We start from the raw sequence: 14,384 nt of genomic DNA, 5'->3' as shown, positions 1-14,384 counted from the left end.
TCTGCACGTGAAAGGATTTACAGACTGAAGCTCCTGTCAGTTCTAAGTGATTATCACAGGGATTCTAAACAACTAAAATGAAATTAGACTGAGTCAAACAAAGACGGGCTAAATAAACAAAATATACCCAAATCATAATCTTAAATATCTGTGGTGACTGTCGTGAAGTTTCAAATGATAAATGTAACCTTCACCGTGTAAGAATTCAGCTGCATTCACTGTGAAGATAACTCCTCCCTCCTCAACAAAAGCAGATGGTTTTATCTCTTCAGAGGCGACGCTCGGTAGTTGTGCCACAGCTGATAACCGCGCGCTTCATCAAACGACAACTTTAAAGGTTAAATTCGCCCTTTTCTTTTTAACCCTCTTATGACCATCAAGATAATGAGGCTGTCTGGATTAATATTGATTCTATGGCTGTCGTCGAGTCAAAAAAATGTTCAGTGAGTGAGTGCTTCTGCCTCTTTCTGCTCCATTTTCCAAGATAACTTTCACTTTCGATATCTGGCCGTTATTCAACCGTTTAGGAATCTAGTCTGTGATCGGACTACCGTAATGGCTACTTATTTCTCATCCATCCATCCGTCTTCTACTGCTTTGTCCTCGTCATGAAGGTCGCGCGGGGGTGCTGTGCCAATCTCAGCGGATTTGGGGCGCAAGGCGGGGGTCACACCCTGGACAGATCGCCAGTCCATAGTTTTTGAATTTTCTAGATACCGCAAACGGTCTAGGGAGTTACGGTAATGAGACGTACGTGTCATACGCAGTTCATTAGAACACTTCGTAGTAGGTTTCCCAAACATATCCCACCTGGTCTTAAATCATGTCACAGTTTGAAATGCTTTAAAAATTAATAAAAAGTAGTAGTAGTAGTGAAATAGTGCAAGTTTCCCCTTTTCACTCCATGAATTAGTGACGTTAACTCGTTTAGAAAAAGACTGAGCGGTGAACATGACATCAAGAATACTGTACTAGAGCGGCTGAGCTGAAAGTGGGGCATCCATGTTTGTGGTTTCAGAGAGACGTCGCATGATGCATGTTAAGTCGGTCAGGAGGTGAGAGGCGCCAAGAAAAATGGATATCAATATATATGTAGATATAGAATGGTATGAAACATTCAGACTTCTCTCTGTCTCTTCCAGCTGTGCTATAAACAATGCCCTTTTAGTAGGAGGGCCGTATACTTGGACTGTACTTTGTTTTGTTGATTTTCACAACGATAAACAGTCTTTTACTGCAGCTCTACATTCACAGCAGTCACACACACACACACACACACACACACACACACACACAGAGGGGTCCCTGGCTTTGAATAAACCACAGCAAATCAAAGAGCTGGGAATACTTAGGGAATCATTCTCCAATTGCTCATGGTTTCTCAGAGGGAAGGGCACACACACACACACACACACACACACACACGCACCACGTTTGCTGTGTGTGTGTGTGTGTGTGTGTGTGTGACCTATTTTTCCTGTCAAAAGCAGAGCTGTGTAGTTGAGAGTTCATATTTTTTGATTGGAATGCTGTCGTGCTGCGTCTCCTCGTCACAGGGATGAAACAAAGCGAGGCAAAAACAGAGAACATACAGTGTCTGTTGTTTTTTTGACAGGAGCGATGTCTGTCGCTGAGCTCCTGGTTCAGAGCTTCTGCTCATAACTGTGCTTTAAGCCCTCGCTGCTTTGAGGCAGAGGGAGGCCCCTGGATAAAGGGGAGGGCTGGGACAATGGTTAACCACAGAGTGAAGCATTGGGTTCCAGGCCGAGGCCGGCGGCACGACATCACAGGGAGAGAAAAGGTCTACCCTGCCCAACATCGCTGCTTCCCCCCCGGCAGACGGAGCCTGCGTATACTGTGTATCCTCGAGGAGGAGGAGGAGGAGGATACGAGGTCTTTGGGTGACCACATTACACCCAGAGCAGCATAAAAACACAGTGTGTGTGTGTGTGTGTGTGTGTGTCACTGCTGTGGTTTCACCAGTCAGTCAGCAGTTCAACAGCACTGCTCGGTCACTGCAGTTTTCGGCGTTTAAATTGCTTTACATTTTGGAAGTTTAGAAGCTTTCGAGTGCATTTCTGTGTCAAATAATATTAATAATTCTTTGTACATCATAAATGTGTTGTAGTTACGTTATTTGAAGGAATTTCTCAACATTACAAGAAACAGTTGAAGCCATAAAAGCACACAGATCAAACTGCAGCCGGTTCTGCTCTCGTCTTATATTCTTGTCATTAGATTGAGCTGCAGAGAAGCTGTTTATGTGACAGGAGTTCATCTCGGTTTATAAGAAACTTTTTCGTTTCATATTCAGGAAGCTCTTTTTTTTCACTTTGGAGAAACGACACCAACTGTTCGTGTTTACTGCGACTCCTTGGATCAGGATTTTGTTCTGCAGAGTCGGGCCTTTCGCTCTCTTTTCCTGTGTGCAGGCATCGTTGCTGCTGATGACAGCACTACAAAGAGGAATCAGGTTTCTTCCATGGGTTCCCACTGGCACGAAGGAGGGAGCTGCAGTCAGTCTGCCTGGCAGTGTCAGGTTCCTCTGAAGGGGAAATGCTGCTCCTTGTGCTTGCTGTAAGAAAAGGGGGAGTGCATTAGCTCCTCACAGAGGAGACACTTATGAGAGGTCATAAACAAAGGGTCATCGTGTCGGTTTGGCTCGGAGCCTCAGTGGTTGTTCCTGCTCTCAGATTCTTTTCATTGCTGTTGGGAAATTCTGGGATTTCCTATTTCCTTTTTTTTTTTATGTGCTTCAAATATCATCTGAAATCTGAAACACACACAAAAACAAATGCAGTTGCAGTTTTGCAGTGTTACACACAGATGCCCAGAAATAAATCATTCCATCTCCTTATTGTAAAGTGTACTTGATAACGCAACGTGTTTGTTGTGATGCTGTTATGACGACAATGAAAACAGCTGACTGATTCTGTCTTGACGTTTTTGATTTGAACAGAGATCCGTAACCAGCTGGTGGAGCAGTTCAAATGCCTGGAGCAGCAGTCGGAGTCTCGTATCCAGCTGCTGCAGGACCTGCAGGAGTTCTTTCGCCGCAAAGCCGAGATCGAGCTGGAGTACTCTCGCAGTTTAGAGAAACTCGCCGAGAGGTTCTCCTCCAAGATCCGCAGCTCGAGGGAACATCAGCAGTTCAAGTGAGTGTCTGCTGAAGTTGCATTTCCACAGTTGTGCCTTATTGTCGCATTTTGATGTTTGCCTTTGTTATGTCATATCTTTCAATCTATCTATCTATCTATCTATCTATCTATCTATATATCTATCTATCTATCTAGTTAGCTTGCGAGCAACCAGTCTGTGCCACAAATGAGGCTCTTGTGCTTGTGTACCTAGAGGGAATATCTTTTATTACAGTCAAGTCAAAGACCTTAATGATGCCTCCAAAGGTCAGATGTCTCTGGTGTGATGATAAGGACACAGCTCATTAAAGAAGTTAAAGACACCACAATTCAGCGACAGCTCTTGCAATGTTGTAATTTAGCACTGAATGTGATGGAAGTGAAGCTCCGAGTGAAGCTTTATGCTTCATTATGTTTGAAATTTCACTCATTATGTGGCAGAATGTGCAGCGTCGGGGCAGAAAACTGGGAACGGGGTCAATGTGGATGTTAATGTTAAATTAAACTCTGTGTAATTTGTCTAAGATGGCGGTGTATTCACATAAACAGAACAGGCCACCATATAATTGGTACTGTGTGTGTGTGTTTACATTTTTTTGGCTTAACCCTTTAACACGTAAGCCTCAAAATGTCTGTCTTTGCTTATTTTAACCATAAAAGGGCCAGAAAATGTACTGTGAGTAAGTGCTTTTGCCCATTTTTCCTGAATAACTTTCAATATCTGGCAGTCATTTACAATTTACTGCATGTTAAAATAGGGTATTGTACAGTTTAAAATTGACACTGAGAAAATACACTGTAATTTTACATTAAGACTAGATTTTGTGTGTTAAATTTGAAATTTGAAGAGTATGAAACATATTTAAAATAACATTTGTTTGAGTTTTTGTCTCAATGTGCAAAAACAGGCCAAAAAATGGAAAACGCTCTCCTCTGGTGACAAAGTCGCTGATTCGCCGGCTTCCTGCAACAGTGCAAGTGAAATTAAACATTATAACCACACGTCAGCTTTGACTTGCAACTTCTCAGCTTTCAAAAACTGCTGGAATTATTCCGATAGCACAAACCGTCACGTAACTGCGGTAACGCAGAGTGCGCTTGTGCAAACGTGTCGTCTGCGATACACTTGGTGTTAAAGGGTTTTTCACAGTTGGAAAAATTCAATAATGAATACAGATTATTGTAAATAAAAAAGGTTACATTTACTGAAAGAAAGAGCCTGTGGTGGCAAAACACAAAGACGACGGGGACATTTAGATTTCGGACCCTTGCATGAGGTCTTGACCCATTTAGATTTGCAGCCCTGGGTGGAAATATTAAAAACCTACAGCGGTGAAGGATAAGAGGGATCGTCAGTGTACAAATGAACACTGACACATTGGTACATGACTCAGGTGGGGCTTGGAATTGAGCTGTGCAGGAACACCCACCCAGCTGTGATCTGTCAGCACATGTCTGGTATGAATCGACACCACTGTTCACTATGTCGTAGTCAAACGTTTCAAACATTTTTTCCAATTTCAAATCATATTTTTTTTAGGCAGGACGAGCAGTGTGTGACTCTCAGTTTCTGCTGATCGGCTGAAAACTCAACCAGAAGACACTGTGACACAATCTCCATCCATAGAAATGTAAAGACCCAGATACAATACATACACTAACTAAAGAAGGGCATATACTGGGGTTATGGGCCATGTGATCCACCCAGCACAATGGGTCCCTGATCCTTAATCATGGTAGTTTCAGGGTCCGTTCACACCAGCTCCTTCTTCATCGAACCCTCGTTGGTGTTGCCTGGAAAGTCCGGTTCGTTTGGGGAGGTGTACGCGCAACCAAAACTCTTGATCAAAGAAGCAAACTCTGGTCTCGTAGCTCTCGGTTCGCTTCAAGTGGACTACAACGCAGGGCATTGTGGGTAAAAACAAAACATACGCGCTTGTACAGTAGAACGACAGCCGGGAGAAATGGCTCGTGGTCAGACGTGGAGAGAGAACGAGGTAAAAGCTCTGGAAGAAAGACGGTCCGACGAAATCGCTCCATGTTTTGTTTTTATGTGGCGGAAACATTTGTCCTGCGTTAACCAACAGATGATTGTTTATCGTTTGTCTCGTCTTCTGCTTCAGTAACTCTTGATGCAGCGCCGCCTCAGGCGAGGAGGGGAATATGTTATTGATAGTTCCGGTTCGTTTCACCAAAGGTTGAGTGTTGCCACCGAGTCCCCAATCGTACCAAGTCTGGCGGAATATTAGTGATTTTGTTAGACGTGTCTGTCACAGTTATGAAGCCTTTTTGTTCATTTGTTAACACGAAAATCACTGTTTGCAGTGTGTGTGTGTGTGTGTGTGTGTGTGTGTGTGTGTGAGGTCAAGTGTGTGTGAAAAGAACGTATGTGTGTGTGTGTGTGAGAGAGAGAAGAGGGTGACAATTAGACTGCATAATTGACCCCAGCTGTATCAGTGGAGGCTTTCTTCTCTTCAGTGTGGATAATAGAAGACAGACTCATGGTTCTGCTGTGACTCAGTGGATTAACCTTTGTACTGTACAGCTGATCTAATCCTCACCGTGGAGGCAGGTGCTGGAAGAAGCAGCTATACATCAGACACATGTTCGAATAATATTACACTTAACACTGCCAAGGGCACGGCACACTGAGCAACCAAGACACACACACACACACACACACACACACAGGCTGATCACAACACTAACGAGGTGTGAACGCAAACACGTGTGCTATGATTTCATGCCCTGCACAAACTGTATACGCCACCAAATGAGCAGAGGGGTATTCCAGAAAGCGGGTTATGTGAGAACTCTGAGTTTGTTAACCCTGAGATAAGGGAAACTCTGAGTTATCCGTTCCAGAAAGAGAGGTAACTTAAACTCTGGGTCTGTTACTGCGGTAACTTACTCTGTGAACATAACCTGCTCGCTGGCAGGTTTACTATAAGAAACCCAGAGTTTCTACCTGTCTCCTCCCACACGAAGAAAGCAGTTAGACATGGATTGCCCATTCATTAGAAATCCAATCGACATCGAAGCCGTATTTATTAGAAATGTATTACATCGTGAGAGAATCTTCCGACCCAGATTAGACGTTTTGATTAAAAATAAAAGACAAATTCACATGTGTTTTGGTTCTTCTTTATTCTCTAAAAGTACAAAAGCCAACAGTCAGGATTTGTAATATAGTTCCAACTATTAACATATTTTACATATTCACCTGTTTCACCATGACAATGCCCCCACCTCAACTGGCGTTCAAGTAATAGAATTTCCAAGTCTGTTTTTCTGATTTGCCGGTCCAGGTACACCATTTCTTTCTTGGTTTTTTGAATGGTTTTCATTAGGTGCACCCTGTACAACTCTTTTACCGGCAACTCGGAAACATATGGACGACATTTAATTCCTGCAGTTCTACATACAGATTTAACATGGTATTGACCGAAAATCTCACTGTGTCAAGCTGTGCTCTAGAAGTTGATGGACCCTCCTCTTGGTGATGCCCAGCCATGTTCTGTTGAAGGACAAGAATGTGCTAGTTTGTCCATTATCTATGCTCATCACTTCAGTGTACATGTCAAACTCCAAATTCCACTCAAGAATGTAAATGAATATGAATGGGTAGAGCAGTGCCAGTAGCTATACATAATATTAAGACACACTTCAGTAGGCCCCCCCGGATCTCTCCCTGTGGCAGCAGACAGCGTCTAAAAGTTTTATTTAAAAAAAAGACATAAGTGTATACTTGCATCTGATGTAGGCGCTTGTGTCCTGGGGGGTGACAGGCTCAGATGAGCTTCCCCCGGGGATGCCTTCAGCCACAGGGCGACCCCTGTATTGGCTGAGAGCCAGCTCCTCAGCCTCTGTCAGAGGTGGTGGAGGTGGCCCTCCACCCGTTTTTCGGGCCTCTGCCTTCTTTCTGTTGGCTGAGCAGAACTCAATGTTTGCAATCTGAATTAATATTTACGTTACGTTTAATAGCCTAAGTCAATTAAAAAAAAAAAAAAAAAAATCAAAGTGAGGTGCAATCATAGCCTAGCAAAATATGCCTTACCTTTTTGAATGATGTTTTTATGTTTCATTTTGAGCTGCTTCTAAGTCCTCCTTTCTCCTGTTGGATTGCACCTAAATGAAAAACTCAGATTTCATTCCTACTTATATTCATAACTATAGACTATGTTATGATCTTACGGTTAAATGTTACGTCAATGGAATAGTACGTTCAAACTTACGCGTTGACTCGGGCAGCAATTCTCTCCCATGCGGTCTCTCTCTCCTTCGCTGCTGCAGCTGTGTTGCATTCGCGGCGAAATATGTGCTCATATTCTCCGTAGCCCAGCATAAGGATCTCCAACTCCTTCGCACTGAAATGTGTTGATCTTTTTTTTTCTCGGTTGTCATGGTGACTCGTGGTATCGGGGCTCCATTGATGATGGCTTTTTTCAGTGGTTGTGCACGCGCGTACCTCGAGGTTAACATACTCAGAGTTGATTGAACTAACTCAGATCAGCTGTTCTGGAACCGGATACTCAGAGTTTCCCGACTCAGAGTAAGTCAACTCAGAGTTCAGGGATAGACTCAGAGTGTGTTGAACCTGCTTTCTGGAATACCCCTCAGGTCTGTGAGGTAGAGCCCACATTAATGTTGTGCTGTGTCTAGAGCTGCAACTAACCATTATTTTCTTAATTGATTAATCTGTCGATTATTTTCTCGATTAATCGTTTGGAATATCAGAAAACCTTAAAAAATGTTGATCGGTGTTCGTCAAACCTGGAAATGTCTTGTCCTCAAATGTCTTGTTTTGTCCACAAACCAAAGGGATTCACTTTTAATGATTTCTTTGTTATCCTTTTGTTATTCTTTGTTATATATGTAATAATAATGTAATAATAATCCAGAGCAAAGAAATGAAGAAAATATTCACATTTAAGAAGCTGAAACAATCAGAAATCTTGTTTTAATCATGAAAAAAAACTTCAAACGATTATCGATTATCAAAATAGTTGTCGATTAATTTAGTAATCGATTAATACATTAATTGTTTCAGCTCTAGCTTTGTCCTCAAATATGATTTCTTTGTGCAAATGGATTTTGTCTCATATGTCAAACTTTATTATCACGTGCACCAGAAACAGCGTCACACAGTACAATGAAAGTAGATCTGTGTGAATATACATATATATACTGTATATATATATGTATATATACGGTGAAGTTCAAACAGCAGTGAGATCTCAGATGAGTTTGATGTGTAACCTCCTGTAACAAAGGCTTCTTTAGTGCAGATCATAATTGGCTGTCGGGTGATTGTGTCTGAACATGAGGTGAGGTCCTGTCACATCACGTGTGGTCGTGACAGTTAGCCTGCCATTCTCACTTACTACTTTTGTGCTATTTTGCTGTTACCATGACAACCACACAGTGAAGATTGTCACAGGTGGACTTGCTCCTATTCTTATTCAAAGATTCGTTGTACTGTACATTTCTAATCATGTAAAGTGGTCCCGTTTAACAATCGCTCCAATCCAAACGCCCTTTAAAGCAAACATACGGCCCACGGGCCAGAACCGGCCCACCAGAGGGTCCAATCCGGCCCACAAGATGAATTTTGTGTAAATGACTGTTGCAGGAGTGCTGCGGCGTACGGGCAGAGTTAGCATTAGTCACCGCTCCAAGCCTGTTGAGAGAAATCAGCGCTCAGACTCTTCCAGGTCAGCCGAGTGTCCTACTGTACAAGTAACGGTGTTAACCTGGAGCAGCCACAGGTAATATCCAATATCCTGGCCGTTATATTTATTAGCTCCCACCTTAGTTTCAGGAATACGACATAGATGTGTAGTTGTTTTAATCATTAAGTGAAATACTATAGTTTTTAGTTCCAGATACCTGTGACTAAATGTTTTGTACCGCTTTCATTACATGTAAAACTAAGAGTTTTACAGGTTATTCTTTCACTCGTCCGGCCCACTTGAGATCAGACTGCTTTTGATTGACAGCCCTGCTTTAAACGGATGTACAAGTTATAAGATGATATAATTAAAACGGACATAAGTGTGAACAGGCAACAGCAAATCTTTTGTAATCAGCTGCCAGAGCGTGACACGCCCCTTTTACTCCTCTGTAGTTATCGTTTGTGGTGAGCCACCAAAACACCTAACAGCCACAGGCATATGTTTGTCTTTTAATTAGCACAACACCTCTGTCACGTATCCTGCAGCAGCAAGTCTGACACAGCTGTCTCTGTTTTGTTCAAACAATGACTTGTTTTAGATCTTTATCTTTGTTATTGCTCCTTTTTCCAATCTGAGCTGTTCTTCTTTATCCATCATCATCTTCATCATCGTGGTGGTGGTGCCTGTGGCTGCCTCGCTGTGCTCACACGTAAACACAAAACAGTTTCCCGACTGTCACTGATACTTTGACCTTTTTGTGGGACACTGAAAAACACGAGAACACACCTCCACGTGCGTGTGTGTGTGTGTCTGTGTGTGTGTGTGTGTGTGTGTGTGTGTGTGTGTGTGTGTGTGTGTGTGCGTGCTGAACCCTCTCAGTGCAGATTCATTAGCTGAGCCGAATGCCATCGTGATTTACAGCTACTGCAGCTACACGGCTTCACTGCAGCGAACCCACCGAAGATGATTCTGCTGTATTTCCACTTTGCTTAATTTGCCACAGTGAAACAAATGCTTTCCTTTCCTTTACTTTACTTTACTTTACTTTACTGTACTTTACTGTACTTTACTTTACTTTACTTTACTTTACTTAACTTAACTTTACTTTACTTTACTTTACTTTACTTTACTTTACTTTACTTTACTTTACTTTACTTTACTTGCCGTGTTCCCATGCCAGTATAGCGTGTTCACACTTCCTAAGACACGACAGCTAACTTGTTTCTAATTATGCGTCGGCAGGATGTATCGTGAGTTTAATTTATAAACTCTAAACTAAAATAGCTCCGTCTGTCACACACACAGACGGCTCATGCAATATTGATATATAGAGAGTAACCTGTCTGTGAGAGATAAGGCAGGACTTGTAGTACTGTCCAAATATTTCTCTGTGTGTAACTGAGCGATTGAGGAGGAGGAGGAGGAGGGGGAGGAGGAGGGAGGAGGAGGAGGAGGAGGAGACATTTTCTTGTTCACAGAGCCACATCTTTTTCTCTCTTTTTTGCATAATACTGTGTGTGATTTCACTTGATGAAGTCGCAGCTGCTCGTTTCTAAAGGACGTCTCTGTTCGCTCAGCCGCGCTTTCGTCCGTTTCCTGTTGTGAATGTGGAAGAAACGCCGCCGTCACAATGCATTTATTATCATTCTAATGACGAGCACCAAACTGGCACCCTGTCGCACATCGGCCGTTCAAAGTGGCACAGAATGAACCATTCCGAGGATTCTTTTTGACCCACCTTCTCTATAAGTTCAATGAGTCAATACATTATTTGGGAGACGGGGGGGGGGGGCAATTATGAGCTCGGGCTCAGACATTTACACACTGAATAAAAAGAAAAAAGGAAAAGAATCACAGTCAGTGATGAAGAAGAAGAAGAGACGGGAGCTTGATGAAGGAGCTTAAACTCGAGCGCTTCAGGAAAGGTTTTATGAATTCTGTCTGACAGTTTGCAGATATGAGGAAGCTCCTGTTTGTTCCAGTGGTGCGTGATGGGCTCGGTTTGAAGATTTATTATGTCACAGCAACAACACCACACTGTGTGATTGGTTTGATGTGGAGCTGCCAGAAAACCATCCATCCATCCATCCATCCATCCATCCATCCATCTTCTACCGCTTTATCCTCCACAAGAGGGTCGCGGGGGAAGCTGTGCCAATCTCAGACATAGGGCGATCGCCAGTCCATCACAAAAAACATGTCTGGTGTTATTGTTTCTATCCCTGAGCATATAAAAAGAAAAAGCAGAAGCTTATCAGGAAATAAGACAACATTAAGAAGCCACCAGAGGGCGACTCTGCTGGCCATGAACCAAAGTCTGTTTGATAGGAAGTCTTTATGAATAACGTCAGCAAACATTTTCCTGAGGTGTTATTGCTCCACAGGTGCACCTGTGGTAATTTGCCACGGGTATAAAACACAACTCCTTATATGAACATCCTCGGAGTGTGTGTGTGTGTGTGTGTGTGTGTGTGTGGGGGGGGGGGGGGGGGGGGGTTGAGTACCTTTATAGGTGTGTTTATATAGTTGGTGAAAATTACATTTTCTATTGACAATGACGTTCTTTAACTATTTAAGATGAAGAAAAACTAAAAGTTTTATTTAAAACAAAAAAAACAATGTAGTTGTAAATGAACACCAGATTTTGCGTGTTAAATTTGAAATGTGAACAGTATCAAACATTTTAAAAATTTGTGTCCAGGGTCAAAAAACAGGACAAAAAAATGGAAACTATTAGAGATGTTCCGATACCATTTTTTCCCTCCCGATACCGATTCCGATACTTGTGCTGTGGGTATCGGCCGATACCGAGTACCGATACCGATACCAGTGTGTTATAAAAAAATATATATCATACTACGCCTGCATGACCGTGATATGATTATCATCACCAAATCCTTTACCGTATCAGTCACGGGTGTCAGACAGTGGAATAATCTGGATGAGGAGATGAAAAAAATCAGCAAAATGGAGTGTATTTAAAAAGAAGTATGTAGAGATGACCATTAATCAATACAGAATGACCCAGAAGGAAAGTATGACAAAGGTCAGAGACAGAAATCTGTAGACACCGTGTGGATACGGCAGTGGAAGCAAATGTAACCAAACAACAGCTGACATACATGGAGTCTGATTGACTGTCTAGAGCTAGACTGCATCTCTGAGTGCTACCTGATGCTGAAACATGTTTTTGTCAAAATGTCATAAGAAAAAGAAAAATGATGTATTGTATGATGAAAATATGTATTCTGTGGGTAATGGGGGCGGGACTAGATAAGCTTTTGCTTCTCCCGCTTTCCCTTTTGGTTATGTGTATTGTGTAAACTACACTAAGATGATGTGTGATGATGAGTGATCTAACTGACATGACCGAAATAAACATACATATATATGTATATGTATATATGTGTATATATATATATATATATAAATAAATAAATAAATAAATCATTGGTGGTAAGGTTTGGCTCAGGTTAAACCCTCTGTAAAACATGAACAAATACAGAAAATGGACATCATTTATTTTTTACCAGTGATATGTTATTTCGTTTTTCAGCTTGTACGTTTGTTTTCACTCTGGTCCAAACACCGCGGCACTGGCAGAGCTTCATGTTTCCATGACGACTGACCGGAAAAGGACGTGCGTGACATCATTTTTACTTGACTCCAGATTGTTAAAATGAGTCTCTGAAGTAACGCTAAACTTTAAAAACAGAGGCATACATACGCAGGACACAGGCACGCTGGTTAGTTGTAGGGCTGCTCTTTTCATTTAATAAACGGGCCGCTCCAGTTTGACTGTAGGCGCGCTAACGGAACTAGCGCAGCTAACAACGCTAACGGAGCTAACTGGTAAATACTGCCAAACCGCCGACATGATGAGCTAACGTTAGCTCCTTGTCTACAGGTGTCGGGTGATCAGTACTTCTTCACGCCTCTAAAACAGCACAGCGCAACTGTTTCAAGAGCGGCGAAGAAGAACCGCGTCAGAGCTAACGGAGCTCTATTAAATAACGTGGTATCGGATCGGTGCATGGACTCCAGTACTCGCCGATGCCGATACCCACATTTTTGGCAGTATCGGAGGCATTTCCGATACCGGTATCGGAATCGGAACAACTCTAGAAACTATGTACAGGCACTAATAGTGAAGAAGCTACAAAATTAGTTTTTCTTTTCTTTATGTTCGTATAAAAACGAGCCGAGTGAACTTTGAACTGTGACTTATTTCACAAATTTCACAAATTCGATCCGATTTTAAACATTTCGAGTACTTTTTGCTCAAGTTGTGCTGGAAAAAAAAAGATATAAAAACTCTATATTGCACATTCTGTATTTACTGTATGTTTAAACACACCCAAATGCTCTGTGTTCTAAGGGTTTATGGACTCATCTGCTAGTTCCAGGTCTCCTTCAGTACGACATGCTGTTGTTTTTGTAAATTGTGTTCCCATTTAGACGGAAATAGATGTTAAAGTACGACACATGTGCACGTAACCGACAGCAATACGCTAAAATGGCACCCATTCACTAAATCGTGAATCTCCAGGCTTCAAAATGGGGGGCTCATATTCTTATGGACGGGTGACATCACGACTCGTTGCCACCTGGTTACTATTTGGTTAAATGGCTTTTATCCCCTCTGGTGCTGTTTTGCTGCTGCTGCTGCTGCTGCTGCTGCTGCTGCTGCTCCTGCTGCTCCTGCTGCTGCTGCTCCCCGTCGTCATCGTCGTCTGCAGGGGAAATAGGTTACATGGTGTCTCTCTCTCTCTCTCTTAAGTTTTGCATCTTTTTCCCAAATTGACAAAAATGCATCATGTACACAATCACTGGATGAGCTGGTTTGCAGTTTGTGTGTCAGACTAACGTCTCCTCTTCGGTGATGCAGTCGTTTTTGCTCTGAGCTGCTCTGGCTCCTGCGTCTGTGCAGCTGTTCACTATCAAATGTTGGCAGTGTGAACCTCACACACACACACACTCACACACACACACACAAAAAAGGGAAAACGGCAAAATGATATGTAAATCACCAATGGAACATATTGAAGCCGCGCTTGAAAAGGGGGTCAAGGCGAAATTTGAATGGCAAAGTGGGTGACATGTGCTCATGGTGCTTCTTGTCTTTTGAAACTGTTTGGCTCCTTCTCCTCCTTCTCCTCGGCTCTTTCATTGATAAGCAGGCGAGCAGTGTGTGTGTGTGTGTGTGTGTGTAGGGGATTAGAGGCTTCTCAGAGCAGAGTCCTGGTTTTTGCACACTTCCCTTTGGAAACCCTGGCTCAGACACATTGCAGGCGCTGCTGCTGCTGCTGTTGCTGCTGCTGCTGCTGCTGCTGTTGCTGCTGCTGCTGCTGCCACGATATTTGTGTTTTATATAACGCTTATTTTGATTGTTGAGGGTGTGGAGACGGTTTGTTCTCAATTTATACTCCAATCAAAGGATCATCACCATGCATGACTGGTATTCTCCAGTCATGCACGGAATCTTTTGGTTTTCCATTCTTCATGTTATAGATAGATAGATAGATAGATAGGAGTAGGCAGAAGTATAAACTTATATATGTACCTATTCCCC

At 42.5% G+C, this 14,384-nt stretch overlaps 1 protein-coding gene and 1 long non-coding RNA gene across 3 annotated transcripts in view; one reads left to right on the top strand and one right to left on the bottom strand.

The window, feature by feature from the left end:
• Positions 1-14,384, top strand: part of srgap3 (SLIT-ROBO Rho GTPase activating protein 3) — a 67,794-nt gene that overhangs the window by 14,238 nt on the left and 39,172 nt on the right. For both annotated transcript variants that reach the window (XM_058632067.1, XM_058632066.1), the window contains exon 2: positions 2,960-3,155. In XM_058632067.1, coding sequence (XP_058488050.1) covers positions 2,960-3,155 — 196 coding nt within the window. The remainder of the gene's footprint in view (positions 1-2,959; positions 3,156-14,384) is intronic.
• Positions 6,266-7,752, bottom strand: LOC131461089 (uncharacterized). Its single transcript, XR_009240440.1, has 2 exons — positions 7,195-7,752; positions 6,266-7,066 (listed from the first exon to the last, which is right to left on the bottom strand). It is a non-coding gene; the product is annotated as an uncharacterized LOC131461089 (long non-coding RNA).

The sequence above is a fragment of the Solea solea genome, chromosome 6 (assembly GCF_958295425.1).
Source record: "Solea solea chromosome 6, fSolSol10.1, whole genome shotgun sequence".
In the NCBI taxonomy this organism is placed as follows: Eukaryota; Metazoa; Chordata; class Actinopteri; order Pleuronectiformes; family Soleidae; genus Solea; species Solea solea.
The sequence above is the reverse complement of the archived record's forward strand: the minus strand, read 5'-3'. Positions and strand labels throughout refer to the sequence as shown.